This window comes from Maniola jurtina, chromosome W (genome assembly GCF_905333055.1).
Source record: "Maniola jurtina chromosome W, ilManJurt1.1, whole genome shotgun sequence".
NCBI lineage: Eukaryota > Metazoa > Arthropoda > Insecta > Lepidoptera > Nymphalidae > Maniola > Maniola jurtina.
The window spans coordinates 5826137-5848375 of record NC_060057.1 but is presented as its reverse complement, the minus strand read 5'-3'; the positions used below and the strand labels follow the sequence as shown (position 1 = coordinate 5848375).

Below are 22239 nucleotides of genomic sequence, written 5' to 3'. Positions count from 1 at the left end.
GTGATTGCGATGATCACACCGTGAAAATTCTGGAGAGTAAGTATATATATATATATATATAGTATATATAATTTATCTATACTAATATTATAAAGAGGAAACCTTTGTATTTTTGTATTTTTGTATGTTTGTATTGAATAGGCTCAAAAACTACTGGACCGATTTCAAAATTTCTTTTACCATTACTTAGAGGGATTCTTCCGAATCCGTATAGGTTATATTTTATCCCGGAAAATAGATAGGATTTTTCGTGGTAGTGAAAATTGTGGAGTAAGGCGTCAAAAAAACTGCCGTACGTTAACGATTCTCGCGAACGCTGCCTAAATGGTTAGAGATGTATGGTTGACTTCTATAGAAAAGTTGTAGAACTCAATAATGCCTACAAAAAAGTCCGCGATAGTATAAACCAAACATTTATATTTTAGCCATTATAACCACTTTTCCATAGAATAAAAGTAAATGTCCACCCGTGCGAAGCCGGGGCGGGTCGCTAGTAGTATATATAAGTATAGTAAAAGAAATGTAGTAGGTAAGTAAAGAATTTCTTGAGACTTAATTAAATTGAACAAATTGTTTAGCGCAGTTAACTTTCTTGCTCGTAAGCGGTGAGTAAACTAAGTAAGTACCATTTCCCGCCAGCACAGAAACCTTATAGACCAATAACTTACCAAACCGGCTAAGTGGTAAAATATCGTAAGGTGCAGTTCGTGTTTTAACTGTTCAGTCCCGAAAATCCGTAACATTACTACTTCGCTCACGTACTCTTACCTAATAGTGATTGACGTGGCAACACTAGGGCTGACACAACTTTCAGAGTATCATCCACCACAATGGAAACCTGTTTTCAAGCTGATCAATTACTTATTATGATGTAGAAATAGAAATAAAGTTGGCAAAGTTAAAGACAAACGGGAAAACGTTGTTTATCTCAGAAAAATAGTTACGGATCCAATTCATTCAACAAAGAAAATCCTGAAAGATGAACCTAATATGGGGAAATGCGTTACATCACAAATGTTTGTCCGGTTTGTTAGTTTACAACTTTTTCAGTTTATAACACTGTCCGTTTTAGTTGAAAAAAGTGGTAGTGCTACGTTTGTCTTGTTCTTCTCAGTTGGAAGGCATAGTTATTTCAAAATTATTGTGTGATCTCTGTTTTTTTGTATCTTTTCTTAGGCTACGGGGCCAAACACGTTCTAGGTAGTCAACCCTAGCTGAACTCGGTGTCAATCGAAGTTTCTCGATTAAGCTAGCGGTAATAAATGGTGTATAGGGACACACCTTCGTCGTTCCGCAAGACATAATAGTGTCCATCCCTTCGGTTCATAAATTTTATTGTTTGTTTATACGCTGACGATTTAACGGATCATCCGTTTTGTATCTTATTCAACTTGTGTGTTCTTTAAATTGTTTTAGAAATTTTGGCAGTTTTTAGGGTATCTTACCTCAAAAGGAAAAACGGAACCTTTATAGGATCACTTTATTGTCTTTCTGTCTCTCTGTCCGTCCGTCCGTCCGTCGTGTCTGTCAAGAAAACCTATAAGGTTCTTCCCGTTGACCTAGAATCATGAAATTTGCCATGTAGGAGGTCTTATAGCACAAGTAAAGGAAAAAATCCGGAAACCGTGAAGTTGTAGTTAAATATCACCTAAGTCCTATATTGTATGATGGTACGAAATCCTTTGAAATCGGAGTCGCACTTGACCGGTTTTCTTCAATAACGCGAATGCCCCATACAAACGAACTTCTATTCTCATTAATAAGCAGTCAAACTCAATGGAATTTTAAAGGCATACTCTATAACCTAATATCTGTCTATGGTTTGTCAGATTTCCGTAAAAATATATAGTTTCATAGAAAGTTACACGACTTAGTGAAATTCTCTAAGCTCGAAGAAAACTCCTCTTCCGGTTATACTTACCTACTTACCTAAAGATACAAATCCTCTCCTTGCTTACCAAAAATTATTTCTTCAGAAATATTTTATACTTACTTTTTGTTGTAAGTTTTATGAGTTTCTAGTTCTAAAAATATTTTTATGATATAAAAAGTTTATATTTATAAATTTAATGTTTATTAATCTCAAAAGCAAGAAAATGGTTTCAATGTGCATTTTTTCTTTACGTCACTAAAATTTTAATATTTTTAATGGTGAAACTTATTATTTATCGAAAAATATCATGAGAAAAATCGTTAGTTACGTGAAAAAACTGAAGATTTTACCAAGAATTATTATTTAAACTATATTGGTATAACTATATAGGTTTAATGAGAAGCATATTTATAACTTATTAACTTTCTAGCTCAATATTTCATGATATCAAAGCTAAAGGTACTTTTTACACAGCATTTATTATTTCTTTACGTCAATATAATGGATATTTCTTTTTAATACCGTAACTCATTATAGAAAGATATCGACGGAAAATCGTAAAAGCCATGAAAAAAAACAACGACTCCAACAAGAATTTCAGAGCTAATGGATTTGCTCAAATAGACGTGTAGGTAAATGGTTGAGTGAATATTGAAGTGGCTTAATAGAAAATTTTATTTTATTTCAAATGCCTTATTTCGTTTTAGTCTTATTGCATCTAGTCGATCATACTTATTTCGGAGTATAATGGAAAATTTTATTTGAACTTTTCAATTAATTTTTCAGTTTTTTAGTATTTTCGTTTAATTTAAAAATAATTGAGAGATAGGTAGGTAGTCGATTTACGATGTTTTTTTGGAGGAAAGCCGATTATTATAGATCATTTTAAAATTATTTTTAAATAGGTATATAGGAAAGTTCCCTAGGTCGAAGTCATAATGATCCACAGAGCAGACTGAAATTCAAAAGGTGAACTAATTTCAGCCGGACTATTGTTGTACATACTTACCTACTCTCAAGCTTAAATACGCTTAGTTAGAGAAGAAAAGTTGATATTAGTTATGTTGAACTTGCCTAAGTTCTACAGTAAGAAAAACCTTTATACTTAAAAACCTTTTACATACCATTCTAACGATAAAGACTTAGGACTATGGGGCTTTTTGAACTGCCGTAGCGTTTCCGCTAGTCCGAGCACAGACAACTGAGTGTGACAAAAAAATCTTGGTTTTTAATCGTCAAAATATTGCACAAGCCGCGAGAGAGGTGTCGCACCGATTGTGCTCGGGCTGCAGGTTAGCCTTCTATCATGATACATGAGGCAGCTTGATAATCTAATGACTGTCAAGAGTTAGTTTGATATCGAATAAAAAACAGTGTAACTACATAGTTCGTTTGAGACGGGATGTTGCATTTTACGTTCCAAACTATGATATAATATTTACCTTTATACATGCTTTATACCTACAGGCTACATACGATAGATATGTTACGTTCATATTGCCTGGTATATAAAATCCGCTATCACTGGTATCCGGTATTTTATAACCGTCTTACTTAGTCATAGTAAGACAGTTATAAAATGCACGAGATTAAAAGAGATAGCTGTCTACAAGGTAGAGTCAAAGTCTTCACTATAAACGCATGCTACTTCTTTTAAATGACTACCATAAGTTATTCCAGCAAGATCCTGGGTACTATCTCCTATACTTACGTCAATTCCTTTTTGATGTTGAAGCTCATTATGTGGTGACATATTACAAAGAAGAGGAAAAGCGTGAAAGCCACGGAAAAAACAAAGCAGAGCGTAGGAATTACCCGCCAAATGGATCTGCCTCAACGTATAACTGGATAAGCGAATAAAATCAGGCGTAGCTTTTTTTATTCCCATATCAAACCCTTGACTGCGATCTTAGCTGGTGTTTTTTTTTTTTTAATAACTAAATGGGCTTATGCTTGTCTGTAATCACAACAAATGGGAGACGATGCAGCCTAAGATGGAAGCGCCTATCCATAAGCTAGCAAGCTACGAGTAACTTAAAAGGATATGATAGTTTGATTCCTTATCAGTTTCTACACGGCATCGTACCAGAACGCTAAAATCGCTTGGCAGTACGGCTTTACCAAACCAAAGATCAAACCAGAGACAATTCAGAAATTATAAATTCTCGAATTGCCCCTCCCGAGAATCAAACTCGGGACCTCCTGCTTAGAAGAGAGCGTTCTTCACTGCGTCAGAGAGGTCTCATAGAACCCAACCAGGGGTACGAGTTTAATGAAACTACCATACCCCTTTTAAGTAAGCCTGCTTCCATCTTAGACTGTATCATCACTTACCATAAGGTGAGATCGCAGTCAAGGGCTAACTTGTATCGGAATAAAAAATTAAAAAAGTTTGAGCAAAATTAGGCGGCTTCATCTACTATCTCAAAGTTGAATAAGTAACTGAAAGAATTACATTTCACTTTTCAGCAAAATATATATAGCCTTTGTACGAAACTGGAGTAAGACAGATAGTTACCTAAGACTAAGGACTAGCTACTTCCGTTCGTAAAAAGCACTTAAGATGAACGCACGCTAATCTGCACACTAATAGCGTTTAATTTGATAACACTTCGTTTGCCGTTAGCTGTCAGAGTTGTTAAGATAATTGGCTGAAAAAAACTACTAGCCTGATCAGCACACTCTACCTATCTTCAAACGCATTAGATAAGTGCCAATTAACTACCAGTACCTAGCACTAAATTAAGAAATCTGAAACCAATTTTTTTTTTCTTAAAAATCATACGCCCATAACATAATATACAAAGTTTAAAAAAAACTAAATATACTGACCCTGTGATGTTCACCGAACAAATCCATACAAGCAATCACGACACTACAAAACACTTATATTTTAATTAAACAAAAAATCCGCACATCATACAAAAGCTAATGGAAAACGCCCGATTTTCAAATTGAAATTCGCGCGGTTAAAAGCTCAGTGCGTTGCGATAACGTCCATACAATGATAAATCGCGTCACTCACTGGTCGCTCGCCGGCTACGCGCAGCTTTCGTTCACACCTATGTATCCTGTCGTATAATATTTTCTGAAACGCTGTGCTCGTCGTTGAGTTCGACGACGAAACATATTTCATGAAAATATATTGTTTGTTGTTGTTAAGTGTTTTCGTTTAGCAAAAGAAAGTCAATAGGAAAACCACTTAATACACATTAATAGGATAGAAGTTAAATTATATTATAATCATTGAAAAAGATTAAATATTTGCCCTCCGAAAAATAAACTAAATCCATTCTAAATTATCTGTTCTTGCTGTGACACAAAAATGCAATAGTTGATCATGAGGGAAACACTTGTCTTCCTTTTGCCCTGTTGGTAAAGCAAGATGGACAAGATAAAAACAAAAAAAAAAATCTAGTCTTGTTAACAGTATACGAGTATAAGCAGCCTACAAGCCAAATGTAGCCTTAGTAGACCATCCGACCCAGGTTCAATTATTTAAGTACAAAGCCGACGAAGGCTACTTGAATACGATCTACTGAAACTGCGACCCGGCCGTCGGTTTTGTACATATCATTAAGATTCTACGCCTGTTACACAGCCTTATAGCCAGCGCTACTGAGTTAAATACTCGTGTTTTATTTCGTAGATGCGACACTGTTGAAGTAAGGCTTTTCACTTAGAGAATAGCCCTGTAGGATGGTAGAAACTGTTGCTTCCAATAACAAAATATCAAATTGAAATAAATTATATTTTGTCCCGCGGCCTACTTATAAATATTGCTTTTATTTCATTATCGCGTCCCTTTTTTCACTTTAGCTGTATTTGACTCGACATTTCAGGTTACGAGAAATTGTTTACTTTTTCAGGATTGTCACCAGAGCACAGTAATTAAGACTGGGCAGAGTCTGTTAAGGATTTCGTCTGTATAAAGAGGAATAGCAGATGTCCGGGTAGATGTTGAGACTATAATGAAGAGGAGAGAAGATAGGGAATAGAAAGGAAGGAGGAAACGAGAGATACCTACTCGTAACACCCAGAGGAGAAATCTCTCACGAGAGTTTAAACACTAGAACACCCAGAGCAGAGAACTGGCACGAAAGTTGTCTCGTTTTCAAAGAAACTTTTTTCAGATCTTTTTTGCGAACTTTCTGATATATTATAATATTATTATCTTTCACTTTGTTTCTTTTTCAATTGTGTGAATACTGTATAATCCTGACTGAATATTTGTATGATTTACCTGAACGGAGCCTATCTGGTTCTGGAGACGGGAATTTGTTATAGTCCGAGCGAATTGTAAGAATACTGCCAGCAGCGAGAATTCTTCTGGGACAGGGTCGAAGATCAAAGAAAAAAGAATTAAATTAAATTAAATTCAATTTATTTATTTGCTGATACTGTAATTATACAAATACTGGTCCAGCTGTATCACGCCAAGCTGGCATGCAAATACATTAATTTGTGTTAAACATAGTAAATAGAAAAATTAAAATAAAAGTAAAATTTGTCATAACTTTTCAAATTGACTCTCCCAAACCTGGGACTTTTGTTCTTCCAATGTATTAAAGAAAGGCTTCTTGTACCAGAGAAGACATCTAGATAATACAGTTACAAGGCACTATACCACTAAATGGCTTCTACGTTACATCTAAGCTAAGTCGCTTATCGGTCCAGCTTTACCGGTAGAGTGGCTATTAGCTAAGCTGAAATCCCTAACTTATGGAACGATTTGTAAAAGATTGAATTAGAAGATTTATTAGGATTAGGATTAAAATAAATGTCTCTCTGTGATTTCAAAGTCCACTATGGTCTATGGTTAATTACGGTAAAAAATAACTTGTTTTTAAATATTTGATGCAACGTCAGGATGACCATTAAGATAATTTTATTGAAATTAATAAACTGCTATCCCACTTCAATAAGATGATTAAGATTAAAGAGATGAACTAATTCAACTAAACATGGATAATGTTAAACCGGATACGTCAGGATTACAACCTTTAGATTAACCGAGCCTCCGTGGGCGAACTAACAATACCTACTCTCGCTTTAAGAGATAACATGGACTACAACCCTCACTTATAAGTCATGAAAAGTGTCTCCAATGAATTTAAACAACGCTTATTAACCCTAAGTACCTAAGTCACCCCTTATACCGACTCTCGGACTGACCATCTAGATTAGATGGTTTATAGGAATCTAAAGGAAAAACTCAATAGGTAGGTACCTACAAGTAAAAGGATGGTTTAGGATAAGATACTACATCATGTTCATTATCGTGTGGACATCCACAGTACGATATAGAGCTTTCCTAATGTACGCTAATACACTCGGTAGTCTTCAGTTTCATCCGCATCCAACCATTCCCCTCTACAATCGTCGCTTCGTCGGTTCATCTTGCGCTGTGTAGGGTGGAGAGCGCCTCACGCTACACTTTGTCAGGTTAGCTAGCTTACATAGTTAAATTAGATAGCTTAGTTTAGCTTCGTAGTTCGCGATGAGAACCGAAGTATGAAAAGAAGCCGCAGCTATGAGAACTAAGCTAAACAAAGTTAGCAAACCGCATTGTGGCCTGTGCTTTACTCGTATATGTTACGTGAGATATTATAACGTCTACATACGTAATAATTAAATATATATGTATACATAGATTACTTTGTTCAAAAATTAGCAAGATCCATGACTTTCAACATATACGGTACTAGGTACTTGTAAATAAGCAACAAAAACGAACTCCTACCTGAACCTCAGTTCACAAGTTAAATAGTTCCTTCTCAGACGTTAATCTCAGAGTTACTTACTACGAGTACCTACCTATGTGGCACAGTCTTTGAGCTCGTTCCGCGTAACTTGTCACAGAGCTAATCTAAATAACACACACCCACTAACACAGAAACTGCTTGGGGAAATATTCCACTTAACTTGGAAGTATTTTTTTAATTTATGTGTAGATAAGCGCTTGGCTGCAATCAGACCAGCTGGCAAGTGATGATACAGCCTACGAAGCGCGCTTGTCTAGAAGAAAAAAAGGATAATGCCTATATTTGTCCTGCCCTACAAAATCCTACCACAAGTACCTACCTATCGCTAGAGATGTCGCAGGACATTAAGACGTTCTTTTCAATCTTTTCAAAATTGTTTTTTTCGCTTGTTTCACGATTTTTTTAGTAATTTCACGAGAGTTTCTATGCGCCGTAACAGTGCACTTACGTGCTTCAAGAAGCCACTTTGAAAAATACGTGCCTACTGATATGAAACGTCTAGTCTAAACATATAAAAAGAAAAGGTGACTAACTGACTGATGCACCAACGTACTGATTGACAAGAGTCGGGCTGTTATGTCGGAGATAGCTATTATGTCGTAGACATCAGCAAAGTAAGGATTTTAAAAACTTCAACGCTTAAGAGGGTAAAATAGGGGTTTGAAATTTGTGTAAGTAGTCTACGCTGATGAAGTCGTGGGCACAAGCTAGTCACACTAATATTATAAAGGAGAAAGTTTGTATGTGTGTGTGTGTGTGTGTGTGTGTGTGTGTGTGTGTGTGTGTGTGTGTGTGTGTGTGTGTGTGTGTGTGTGTGTGTGTGTGTGTGTTTGTTACTCCTTCACGCAAAAACTACTGGACGGATTGGGCTGAAATTTAGAATGGAGTTAGATTATACCCTGGATTAGCACATAGGCTACTTTTTATCCCGGAAAATCAAAGAGTTCCCACGGGAATTTTAAAAAACCTACATCCACGCGAACGAAGTCGCGGGTATCAGCTAGTCACAAATAAAAATAAAAGGTCCCGCAAAATACCGTTATTCAAATAGCGATCTTGCCTAGCAAAGACGTGCAAAAGGAAATAAATCCAAACTTATTATAAAAGAAACGTGAAGCATCGAACGCCGCGTAACTTGTTCCTAGGGTTTTTATTCGAGATACTTTTTCAGAGAGTTGCCAAGTACTAGAGGGGGTATGCTAGAGGTGGTTTTCCGCAAACGCCCTTAGCCCTTTTTGATTTTATATTGGATATGCGGCTTTTTTAACCGACTTCAAAAAGGAGGAGGTTCAATTTCTCAAAGATTTTAATGGGCATCAGTATTTTTAACATAACTGCACAGTACCTAATGGTAATAATATATCGTACTGTCTTCTGCCCGTTACAATATACCTACATATAGTTAAAATTATCTTATGTGAACTATGGGATACCGCGAGGTCTCAGTTCGGGGTGAACCACTAGTAATATTAATATAGTAAAGCGTGCCCTTTTCTTACTTTTTCGAGTTGTATGCTTATGGAGTTGGAGTTTTCCTTTTACCAGCCACTCAGGCAAATAAAAAGCCCTCTGACGTCTTACCATTCTGACGTCTTATTTAAAAAAAAATGTATCTCTATGGTCTATAACTCAATGCTAAAAAGCGGTGGAAAAATCCTCCGCCCTGTGTCTCCTTATATTTCTATTTTAAATGCAAGAGCCCGCAACTTCCAATACTTGAATACTTCTTTGGCGTTTTGTTTGCTTGCCCACAAACGAGGTCGTTTATTCAATTAAGTTTTTATGCTTACAATTTGTCTGTTTTTTTATGCAAAATAGAACATTTTTATTTAAGTTTAACTTTTTAATATCCCTGTTTTAAGGCGTAAATTCAGCACCAACAGCTCTTTCTATACTTAGGTACCTACTACCTTGTGCATAAGCGTACTTTATAAATATACTATTTTAGTATAGCTAGTTTACGTACTTACCTAATTAAATTTTATCATGATTATCTTACAAATTCAACAAAAGACAATCAAACAAGAACTAATGAAAGGAACCTCCCGTGTCCAGTGGTACTTAAGCACCGTGGTCTTATTAGCGGGAGTAAAAGAGAGAAGGAGAAGAAGTAAAAGTAGGTACCTACGTAGTACGTACCTACCCATAGATAAAGATATTCCAAAATATCCTGCCACGCTAACAAAGTCGCAGGAATTTCTAGTAATTATATGGAGCTATTCATTTTCGCGAGATAACGAAGCATCCTGGAAAGCCTCTTGTCGCCGGTAAGAACTTAATTAACCGGCGATGAAGCCAAGTATGCACAAGTTAAAACATTCTTTTCTTACATCATCACTACATTAGTAAGTTAATGCGTTTTATTTATGACTTTAATAGGGCTCCTATGGGTACTCTAGGTAGTTAACTGAGTAGATTTTGGATTTCGGGTAGGCCAAAGTATGAACCTAATATGCCATTGCCATTACGGTACAACCTTGAATGGGGGCAGGGTGGTATCACAGCCAAAGCCTCCCATCAGACCAAATAAATTATTGCCAAAAATTTTACGGGCTATAGGGTAGGTAGGTACCTACTAATTAAACACATTTTTTTTATAAATGTAAAGCATAGTGTTTTTCACCTTTTCACCTCTGCTATAATTGTCGTATTTATCTATTTTTAAGCTTGTAAGTACGATAATTATTATTGACGCTAGTAGATCAGTGGGTTTAGAGATTGTGTAGGAACACAATTTCTAAACTACTGATTTTTAATTTAATTGACAGGTCTCAATTTATTGCTACCCCTTCCATAATACTCGTACTTCCTGTGGAAAAGAATGGCACTAGATTTAGAATTCAGAACAGAACCAGACAAAATAATGCAAGGGATAAGTTTGAAGCTACAACGGAACCTTTAGAACTTAAGTTCGCCCCACACGCGCCAATTAGCGACCCGCGCCGGCTTCGCACGGTAGCTTATCGTACTGTATCCATAATTTTTGAAAATAAAATAAAGCCTAAGTCACTCAGCATAATGTGGCTTTCTACTTGTCAAAAAAAATATCTAAATCGCTTCAATAGTTCCAGAGATTACCCCCTACAAACAAACTTACAAACTTTACATTTTTGTAATATGAGTAGATATCACACTAATATTATAAAGGCGAAAGTTTGTGTGTGTGTGTGTGTGTGTGTGTGTGTGTGTGTGCGTGTGTGTGCGTGTGTGTGTGTGTGTGTGTGTGTGTGTGTGTGTGTGTGTGTGTGTGTGTGTATGTTTGTTACTCCTTCACGCAAAAACTACTGGACGGATTGGGCTGAAATTTAGAATGGAGATAGATTATACTCTGGATTAGCACATAGGCTACTTTTTATCCCGGAAAATCAAAGAGTTCCCACGGGATTTTTAAAAAACTACATCCACGCGAACGAAGTCGCGGGCATCAGCTAGTAGATTATAAATCCATATTGAGGCTATAGCTTTTCTACTTGCATTTGCTTATTAAACAGCATAAAGCGTTTATCTAGCAGCACTTACTGATTGTAGCGCTTTGCTAAGTGCCCCCCTTTCTACACTTAAGCTGTAAATCTACCATTCCATTTGTGTTGTGACCATAAAGCAAATGTTTATGAGCCTTTCTCATTTATGGCTAGTACCTACTACATGAACTTACCTAAAATAAAAATAACGATATTTTGGCACCCAGATTCCAGAAACAGGATTTTAAGCCACAGTCACTGCTGTGACGGATAACCTATCATCAATATACTTAGGTGTACTCTCTCTGCGCTTCGTCTTTCTCATTGCTGAGGGTCGTACCTCTTATCATTAATCACATAGGGGAATGAGTTTACTTGGAGATTTTGGTTGTTATTGTATCAGATTTTAGTGAAACCAACGTACTTAATACGAGTTGAAATGCCTAGGCGTAAATACAGCCTTTAATCATGTTTAGGCTTTAATTTGTTAAAGGCCGCTTAATATACTTTTTTAATATAGGTAGGTGGCTCTTTAATTTTTCTAAATCAAAGTAAGCTTTGACTACATCCATTAAAGAAAATTCCTCGAGGTTCAACGCACACCTGCAGAAAGGAGTGAACACGTCATGTATGTGAACTTTAATGCAAGTTATATTCAATTGCTTAAACACACATAACTCCGAAAAATTAGAGGTGGGTGCTCGGGATCGAACCCCCGACCAGCCCAGTAGGAGGCCGGCGTCTTAACCACTAGGCTATCACCGCTTCTACTACTCTCTCTACATAGTATAAAACAAAGGCGATTCACGCCGTCTTCTGTCCTTATGTAGGTAGGTAGGTACGCTTTACGCTTACCTAGTTCTTTTAAACTACGCAACAGATTTTAATGCGGTTTTCATTAATAAATGGAATAATTCAAGAGGAAGATTTGTACGGATAGTTTAATATTGTTTTGTGTTCATTTGTTCAAATGTGACGATAATTGTTTAAGATGTCGGAAGAAATCAAACCGATTAAAGCTTTCATTGAAAATGCTATCTTATTCTTTTGAAATATACTTAACAAACCACACATACGTTAGTACCTATCTATCTACATTGCATCCGTGCGAAGCCGGGGCGGGTCGCTAGCAAGTAAATAAAAAATCTAACTAAACCCACGAGACCTCCAGTCAATTACCTACATTATAACTTAGGTGTAGGTATCAAGCGGATATAAGGCGTTCGTCTAATATCCCCGGGGCACGCTGACCTAATTTTTCTCGTTTAGTTTCAGTAATAACGCCCTGTATAAAATTATGGCCGACACATTTCTCAATACCCCGCGGCTTTTATGTGTTTTCGTACATTAAGGCTCTTTACGCATTGCATCCGATCTTAATCCGAGAGTAAATTCTCGATCCAAAGTACCTAACCGTAGCAGTAGCCTAACTCTATCCGCGGAATGAAATTAGTATAGCGCTCTTTCTTTTACGTAATCCCATACAAATGATAGAGACAAAAATCTCAGTAGGCGTTAACCATTTTGAGTCGCTAACCGATCACAAACACGTTTTCAAAGACATTCTAAATTCAATTAGTGATTGGTTGGTTACTCACGATAGTTATAAGCGTCCACTGAGATTTTTGTATGTATGCGCTATAATAACTCCTATCCGCGGATATATTTAGTACTTACAAATAATAAAACTCATCTCTGGCCGGAGGTCTACTAAAATATTTCTATGAGGTTGAGATATGATTTATAGTACGCACTTGCTTTCGTTGTCGTAAAATGCGAATTTTGAAATTTATAAATCTACTGCGCAACCAGTTTCGTTTTCGTAAAATTCGGATAGTACTCGTATTTAGTGCGCAACCCGTTTGTTTAGTTTTCATAAAATCAGTCTTTCAAAATTCAGTTTTAGTGCGCACCTACCCCTCATACAAATAATACTTGTTACTTTGGATATAGAATTCTCATATTCGGGTGGAATGCAGTGCGTAAGAGACGTCGACCTCTTATAAGGGGCGTCGGGGGTCCGAACCTCTAACTTTTCAGAGTTATGTGCGTTTCAATTAATTGAATATATCACTTGCTTTAACGGTGAAGGAAAACGTAAGGAAACCTGCATGCCTGAAAGTTCCCCATAAAGTTCTCAAAGGTGTGTAAAGTCTGCCAATCCATTCTTGGCTTGCATGGTGAACCACGGCCAAAACCCAAGGTTTCTCACTCTGAGGTGCTCAGTTGATGATGATGATGACACACAGACAAACGCGGCTGCATCTTCATGCTGTATAATAAGAGTTTATTCTATATCATTTTGATTGGGTAAATAAAATACTCTTTAGGAATGTACAAGAAAACAACAATAATAACTACTAAATTTTTAATTGCATCCAACAAGTTATTCTTAAGCTTTTTTAATTCTTTAGGATCCTTATAACTTAATATAAACTAAAAACAAAAAGGCAACACACTTTCTCCACCTTTCATTTGCACGCCAGTTACAAAAATATCTAAGGGCCATAACAGACCCGATGCTTTCAGCATCAGCGATCGGCGATTCACTTGCTTTTCGCAGTTTGCTCAACTCCGCGCACATACAATCTCCAGTCGCAGCGATCAAGTCGATTTCATTTATACAGCGATCGAAAGCAGAAAATCATCAAAACGCGATGCAGCATCGAAACAATCGCTGAATCGCGCGATTTTAATGCAGCGATTGAACCCAGAAAGTCGTCATGAAGTCATGAAATCGCCGTTGCTAAAAGCATCGCGTCTGCTATGGCCCTAATATAGTAATAACAAAGAAAGGAAAAAATCACACATTCAAAGGTTGATTGATTAAGTGTATCTTTAGATATGAAATAACATTTCGTCTGACTGTCTGTTACACTAAGTAAACCTTAAGTAAAACTATGTATTCACAAAGCCAAAGGCCAAGGCTCTCAATATGGAGCCAATTTTTTTTTTTTTTTGTAAAACGCTGTCTGTGCGTGTGTTTCCTGGAACAAAGGAAAATAATATACTTAAATGTATTCTTTTCATTTTTTTTCGTAAAGTAAAAATTTAGAAACACCTTGCCAATGAATACAGGTCAACTAACAATGTACAAATTAAAATGTAAGGTAAAACTGCTTTAAAAATTATTTAAAGTTAATTCATACAATCGCGTATCATTGAGTAACACCCCTAGAAGGCGACTTAGCACTTCCTTCCCATACAACCATTGATCTATATTACTATAGATGACAGGTCACAAATAAAATGTTGTCGCTCAAGTGACCACATTTACACACATCTGTACAAGGTGTATCTGTGAAATAGCTCTTTTTAATTTTCATGGTGACCATTTTTAATTTTTTATTATTTGTTCTTACACCGGCAATACACGTTATGAGAAAATTTCAACGCTCTACTTATTACGGTTCACGAGATACAGCCTACTGACCGACGGACGGACTGACAACGCAGGCTTAGTAATAGTAGTGACCTAAATCCACGCGGACAACGTCGCGGGCAACAGCTAGTAACAGATAAATATACAAACCTACCAATCAGTATTACGTGTCACTCTTCCAGAGCTTTATGGTCTTGTCGTTTTCGAGCGCCGCGGACGCGATGATGTTCTCGGTGGGGTGGCACGCCGTGCACAGCACTGTGTCGGTGTGGCCGGACAGCCGCTGTACTATCTCTTTCGACTGCAGGTTCCATATGTACACCAGGTTGTCCTCTGAGCCCGATACTATCCACTGTTGAATAAAGTACAATTTGTATCACATGAAAATATATAGCTGGATATTAAAGTAAATGGAGCTCAAGAAATCAGAAGACAAATCACAAAGGAAAATTATATCTTTGTGATGCGGCACGTTATTTTAAGGTAAACGCTCAGCTGTATACCTCAATTATGACTTGATTGTGGGTTGGAACATTTTTCGTAAAATATTTATGTGAAATTAACACACAAAAATTGTGACCAACTGGAGTACTTTGGAAGTGGGTAAATATGGCAACTTCCAATAAAGGGGACTTACTCAATGGAATGTATTATGCATACAATCTGAGACAGGACTCGCCATGTATTTTGCTTTATGTGCCAACTATCATATCAATAGACGCGTAATATCAGTTTAAAATTATATTAAAATATTGTTATAGACTACAGGCCCATGTTCAAAAATGGATGGGTCATATGACCCACCAGGTGACGTATACAGGACGATATAAGAGCATAAAATAATAAGATTCAGCACTATGCCGTCACTTGTAAGCTGTCCAACAGAATGCTGGTGAGAATTCAAAAGTGCAGGTAGAGTGAGTACATTTTGGTCATATATTTTTGTACGGCATTTTTACCATCGATAGATCCATGAAAAATAATAAGAAAGCGCGCAGTGCCGTAAAAAAATGGTGCGCCACAAAGTCAGTAAATTTTTTGATTTTCTGATAATTTCCAGGATAAATTTGGTCATTTAATTCTGTACGGCATTAGTTTCATACTGTTTCAATACAGCCTCTAATCCATTATTCCGCAACGCCGTACAAAAATCATGCGACAAGGGGAAAAAATTGAGGGTAGCAACCCCCTCTCTTTCCGTGGTCCAGGGGGTGATTTGAAAAAGTACGGCTTTGGTTCCAAAACATTATCTAGCACTCAAAAGTACTATTAAAAATAATGCCGTCAAAAAATTAGTGTTCATTTGAATGTGTATCAATAATTATCTTAATTTCATGGTATACTTGATTTTTAAAGCTGTAAAATCATTTGACTCTGTACGGCAACTTTTTTTTTAACATGATAGTGTAAAATACTATTGTTATATAGTATTGCCGTTCAAAAGAAACTGTTCTAAAAAAATTATAGAGAAATACAAAAACTGAAATTTTTCAAATTATTGCAAAAGTTTAAATATTCATAAATTTATAAAATATAGCAATTATCTACGCTTTTCCCTTGTTTTAAATAGTATTAAGATAAATAAATTAGAAAAAAATTATGCCGTACATTTTAATGCAGACCATATCTTTTAGGCTGATGAAAATGACGCTACCATTTTAAGGGTGTAGTACTTTATGGCCATCTGATACTGTACGGCATTAACATATTTTTGAAGAGAACAATTGATAATATAATAAAATCACTATGCCGTCTAACTGAAGTGAACGGGTGTGTATATAATATTCACATCCCCTACAAACCTTTGGACCTACGAAAATGTACGGCATGTAAAAAAATATTATCTATGCATAAAACACTTTCAAAATAAATTAATTTTATGTTGTTTCAAATCATCCCCCGGACCACGGAAAGAGAGGGGGTTGCTACCCTCAATTTTTTCCCCTTGTCGCATGATTTTTGTACGGCGTTGCGGAATAATGGATTAGAGGCTGTATTGAAACAGTATGAAACTAATGCCGTACAGAATTAAATGACCAAATTTATCCTGGAAATTATCAGAAAATCAAAAAATTTACTGACTTTGTGGCGCACCATTTTTTTACGGCACTGCGCGCTTTCTTATTATTTTTCATGGATCTATCGATGGTAAAAATGCCGTACAAAAATATATGACCAAAATGTACTCACTCTACCTGCACTTTTGAATTCTCACCAGCACTCTGTTGGACAGCTTACAAGTGACGGCATAGTGCTGAATCTTATTATTTTATGCTCTTATATCGTCCTGTATACGTCACCTGGTGGTTCATATGACCCATCCATTTTTGAACATGGGCCTGTAGTCTATTAGGTTTTGTAATGACGATTCACAATACAGGTCACTCAACTATAGCATCAAAAAGTGAAGATAGTAATTATGTTAGAAAATGTATAAAAATAAAAATTATTATAAGTGTTATTCTCAGCTTGCAGCTAACCACTTATGGTAAATGGGCTCTTAGGTCGAGATCTATAGAGCGCACTTTGACTTTGTTCAGAATTAAGACACAGTTAAAACCGCGCCATGCCGCTGGTATAAATCTGTCTCGTTTTAACTGAAACTTAAGTCTACGCAAAGTCAAAGTGTGCTCTATAGATTTCAACCTTAGAGTAAGTCTGCACTGCGAATTTTCACTGCGCGATTTTTCCCGCCGAATTATGTGAAATACTTGTATGAACCGTATTCGAAAGAATTCTGCGGGAAAATCGCACTGTGAATTTTCGTAGTGCAGGCTTACCTTTAATCTCATAAGAAATTAAATACTTTTGATAATATTACCTTTCCACCAGTGACGCTGAAGTTGGCGAAAATGCAATACTTTTCGTTCTTATGCCCTGTGTACGTCTTGAGACATTTGCCTCTACTGTAGTCCCAGAGCTTCAACGTGTTGTCCAGAGTAGCAGCGAGGATGTACTTGCCATTGGGAGAGAACTTTACAAAGGACACCGGTGGGTTGTCGTCGTCTATGAGTGTTTTTAGGCACTGTCCGGAGGCTGTGTCCCAGATTCGACTAAAATAGACACAAGTGTAAATTAAAAATTTACAATACCCCTGAGAAGTGAAGGTTACAGTAACTAGAAAAGAGCTGATAACTTTCAAACTTCTGAACCGATCTTCTTGGATTATAGCTAAGAACACTCTCGATCAAGCCACCTTTCAAACAAAAAAAAAAACTAAATTAAAATCGGTTCATTAGTTTAGGAGCTACGATGCCACAGACAGATACACAGATACACACGTCAAACTTATAAGACCCCTCTTTTTGGGTCAGGGGTTAAAAACAAAAATATTTGAAGTTATTCATCTATGTGGCCAATCAAAAGAATTACTGAGATAATTATGTAGCATCAAATTTGGCAATCAGGAAAAATAGATGTAATTCAAATGCCATTCATCTGTCCATTCATTTATTTTACTTTTGGCTGCACAAGCTACTGCTTGGTTAAGCTAAGTTTGCACCTCGCGTCGATTACGTCACACTGACGTTCAGGTACGGTGTGCGAACCGTACCGACGCGATAAGACGACCGCGGGGAGGTGAATGGGTAAGTGGGGAAGGCGCCGCATTCCGGCGAGGTGCAAACTTAGCGCGACCGAGTTGTAGCGATGACCTAATGCGTTTCCGATTTAATTTCTTCAAAGAATCAACTTAACTATATAATTTAAATAATTGGCAGTCAGTGGGAATTGCTGACAGGAGTGTTAACTGAAATTAATTTTAGGTTCGAAAATTTAAATTTCATAATTTGTAAACTACACCAACTAACAGTTTAGATTTCGCGTCTATCGGCACTTCGAGGGCTATTAACATAAGCATGTGTGTGACGCGACCCCAAAGTTTTTACCCATCCCAAAACTACCCAATGCACCTAAAGAAATTTTCACTTCAATAAAAAAAAACAATTTATTAATGGTTTAACAACTCACCATAGACCATCATAACTTGAGGATACAATGAGGCTTCCGTCTCTGTTGAAATGCACCGCTGATACTGGATCTGAGTGTGCTGGTAACGTTTTCAAACATTTACCTGCAACCAATACATTTGAAACTTAGTTTTGATCTACCTGTTTGGGATGAATTATCAAAAAAAAAAAAAAATGAAACTGATGATAGTTAAGGCCTCAATTTCTCATAAAATGATGACACAGGTCACAAGTCACAGGCAAAATGTGTAACCATAACCAACTCCCTTAGGCAATATTCCCACTAAATTTTAATGGGGGTTTCAAGGGGTGGATCAACAAACTCCTGTAAGACCGACAATGCATCCACAGTTCCTCTGTTGTTGCAATTGCTCATGGTCGGCGGTAATTTCTTGACATCAGGTGACCTGCCTGCTTGATTGCCCACTATTTTTATCACAAAAAGGTATTAATATGGGGCTTAGAGCCTCCATAGCTCAACGGTTGAGGAGCGGACTGAATTCCGAAAGGTCGGCGTTTCAAACCCCATCTGTTGCACTATTGTCGTACCCATCCTGGCACAAGCTTTACGCTAATTGGATCGGAAAGGGGAGTATTAGTCATGATTAGCATGGTTAATATTCTTTTTTTTTCAAAAAAGAAAAAGAAAGAATATGCATTGTGTGCTTTGGGTACCACTCTACAAAACTGGCAATATTAACGGCGTAGAAGTACAAACTGAAAGCATGAATGCATAAGTGCAGATAAAAAATGCTTTGTTTCAATGCCATTTTTCATTTTTTAATATTAGTATATTTAAGATATTATTTACCTGTTCGTACATCCCATATTCGAACGCTTTCATCAAAACTTCCAGATACTATAAGATTACTCTGTGGGTTGAAATTGCAACAAAACACATAGTTACTGTGACCTTTCAGCGTCTTCAAACATTTGCCAGAACTTAACTCCCAGACCTAGAAATAAAAGTTTTTTTTAATGCAACATTGACTTGCGCTTGATGACAATTATGGCTAATGAAAGCAATGATGAGGTCTAAATTGGAGCCTAGAAGATGCCTATTCACTCTGCCTTAAAGTTACCTAAGTTATTACGTGGCAGCAAACACGGACACTTGTTCCAGACCTTAGTGGTTTGTATCAGAAATGTTGAACAATTCGTGAAAATATGTACATGGAATAATAAACCTCTTTTTTTTATTCAATGACTAGCTGACGCCCGCGAATTTGTCCGCGTGGATTTAGGTTTTTCGAAATCCTGTGGGAACTCTTTGGTTTTCCGGGATAAAAAGTAGCCTATGTGCTAATCCAGGATATTATCCATCTCCATTCCGAATTTCAGCCAAATCCGTCCAGTGGTTTTTGCGTGAAGGAGTAACAAACATACACACACACACACACACATACAAACTTTCGCCTTTATAATATTAGTGTGATATGTTAGCCCTTGATTGCTAACTTAGCTAGTAGCTATAGCCACAGAACAGATTTTATTTTAACCAACAATTACAGTACAAAATATTGACATCAATATTTGATTGTTAGTAATGTTTAGGCTCGCAGGAGGTGGATGGAAGAAAACTAGTCGGCGATAATATCCTTATAATAATTATATTCAAAGTTACATTTAAATGAAAAGACTAAAAACTAGTGCTTATCTCTAAGGATGAGAATATTCTAACTTAATATTACGATTCCCACATCGCGCGGGTTCTGGTATTACGCCGCGTCAGCTATACGGGTCGTATTCGTACGTGGGAATGGGAATGCATGTTGCGCTGGCTCACTATGTATCAGCCGCTGGCTTCGCCTGCGTAACACCTCCCCCATCAGATCGGCGCTTATGGAACACCTTGGCTGTGAATTGCGCCGGGAGGTCATCGGATGAAGAACTCTGAATTTCGGCTGTGCTTCTTATCTGCAATGTCTTCGTGCGCTGTATTTTACGATAAACTATGATGATTATACTCAGTCCGCAGGTTCCAACCAATATGGTGTATATGGGTATGGTTGTGTGGTAAATACTTCCGTGGTCCGAACTCGGAGGTAAAGTGATAGGTGTTTGAGATGAAACCTTTGCACTTGCATGATGTAGGTGATCCAGTTTTGTGGACTTCAATTCATAATGCGGAGATGGTCTTGAGTCATAGGGTTCTTCTTTAGGTAAATCCATAACTTGAATTGCTTGGCCTTTTATGCGATCGTTTCTATTGAGAATCATAAACTCTGGCGTTTTCAAAAAGCAATTTTGTGGAATTACTGCTAAGTAGCTGCCTCGAAGTGTCCGGTACAGGTCGTGGCCACACGATAGGTGAACTTTCGTGGGCAGCGGAAAACTCATTGTATAGTGACGTTCGTCAAGTTGCTCGAACGCTGGTTTTTCCAAAGTTACTTTCACTGGATGGCAAAACCTGCTTCTATTTTGGGCGGTTATAAGTTGTTGGATACAATCTGGTTGATTTGAAGGTTCACGCTGTAAGCTTCTAATATCGGCACATAGATAACCCTTGCTGGTCTTCGGGCATTCAGCCTCTATGTACCTGTACTCGTTCAAGCTTATTGCCAGGAATGGATGATAAGGAATTAGGATCTCATGATTCTTGTTGGGTACAATGGATAATTTATACATATCATATACTTGGGTTAGAATTATAGGAAATTTATAAACTATGAATATTTCGTTTCTTACATAATACGAACCTAATCCTATAATATCATAATACTCTCTATCATCTAAAGATATAATTTTACCAGTACCATAAAGACTGGTTAACCTACTAACTAAATATTTAATTGTACTTAAGCTTATAACTGAATGATGTGCAACCGAAACCTTGATAAAACCTAATACATTTTGTAATTTCACAACTTCTTGAGAAATTGAATCTACATTGTCACTAAGAATGAGAAGAACTTGTGCTAAATGTGCATATTTTATTAAATCAGAATCTCTTTCTGAATTGCTCTGACTTATTCGACTTACTAAGGCTGTTAATCGATTTTGATTTTCTACAATACTATCTACGACGTTTGCATACTGCGTCATCCAGTCTTTGGATATACTAACATGACTATTATATTCGGCCACTAATTTATTGTCATTTTCTTCCAATGATTTTATAATGCTATCATAATGTAAGGCATCAGTATAATCGAGGTTACCAGTAATACTTTTAACGACAGATCCGAGACCATCTATGAGTCCTCTTTTTACTCGAGTTGTTTCGAAACTCTGAAGCTGCTCAAGCACACTCAGGAGTTTTTTCTTTAAATAGTTTAAATGAGATTCAAATAAGTTCTTTGTTTTATTATTTAAATCAGGAGTGACGCTATCTAGTTTGAATATATACAGGCAATCCTAAACTGTTTAGAAGAAAAACAGTACGGTGTCGGACTGCTCCTAGATATGACTAAAGCATACGACAAAGTTTCACACAAACTACTATTAAAAAAAATATACGACTCAGGTATACGGGGAAATGCTCACCGATGGCTGGAATCCTACTTGAAAGACAGACAACAATTTGTACAAGTGCAATATCGCGATGAACGGACTAACATATTAAGCGACTTTGAATCGAACGTACGCGTTACGAACTGGTCTATACCACAAGGAAGTGTCCTCGGATGTATTCTTTTTTTGGTATACATCAACGACCTTACTCAATGCCTGAAGAAAAATTCTAAAATAATAATCGATGATGAATACATAAGGTGTTTCGAGCACTGTAAGCAACTGCTTACCAATGATCCCATTTCACAGTATCCGGATTTTACTAAAGAATTTTTGC

The 22239-nt window shown here is 36.8% G+C and overlaps 1 protein-coding gene and 2 long non-coding RNA genes across 3 annotated transcripts; all 3 read right to left on the bottom strand.

Moving 5' to 3' along the window:
* Window positions 1-1799: 1799 nt before the first annotated feature.
* LOC123879868 lies at window positions 1800-12675 on the bottom strand. The gene is made up of 4 exons (XR_006799080.1): window positions 12531-12675; window positions 9024-9030; window positions 8969-8972; window positions 1800-1811 (listed from the first exon to the last, which is right to left on the bottom strand). It is a non-coding gene; the product is annotated as an uncharacterized LOC123879868 (long non-coding RNA).
* Window positions 12676-13453: 778 nt separating this feature from the next.
* LOC123879846 (protein will die slowly-like) lies at window positions 13454-19976 on the bottom strand. Its single transcript, XM_045927738.1, has 6 exons — window positions 19959-19976; window positions 19261-19405; window positions 18451-18553; window positions 17303-17534; window positions 14636-14833; window positions 13454-14086 (listed from the first exon to the last, which is right to left on the bottom strand). The coding sequence occupies exons 1-5, from the start codon at window positions 19974-19976 to the stop codon at window positions 14645-14647; spliced, it is 687 nt and encodes a 228-aa protein (XP_045783694.1). The 3' UTR covers window positions 13454-14086; window positions 14636-14644.
* Window positions 19977-20038: 62 nt separating this feature from the next.
* LOC123879869 lies at window positions 20039-21461 on the bottom strand. Its single transcript, XR_006799081.1, has 2 exons — window positions 20860-21461; window positions 20039-20638 (listed from the first exon to the last, which is right to left on the bottom strand). It is a non-coding gene; the product is annotated as an uncharacterized LOC123879869 (long non-coding RNA).
* Between the last annotated feature and the right edge of the window lie 778 nt (window positions 21462-22239).

Bases quoted from the DNA above. Each gene is read 5' to 3' on its own strand.
- LOC123879846 (XM_045927738.1), bottom strand. The intron at 18,554-19,260 runs GTAAATAATATC...TATTGGTTGCAG, and splicing joins AATATGGGATGTACGAACAG to GTAAATGTTTGAAAACGTTA. The intron at 14,834-17,302 runs GTAATATTATCA...TTTATTCAACAG, and splicing joins TCAGCGTCACTGGTGGAAAG to TGGATAGTATCGGGCTCAGA.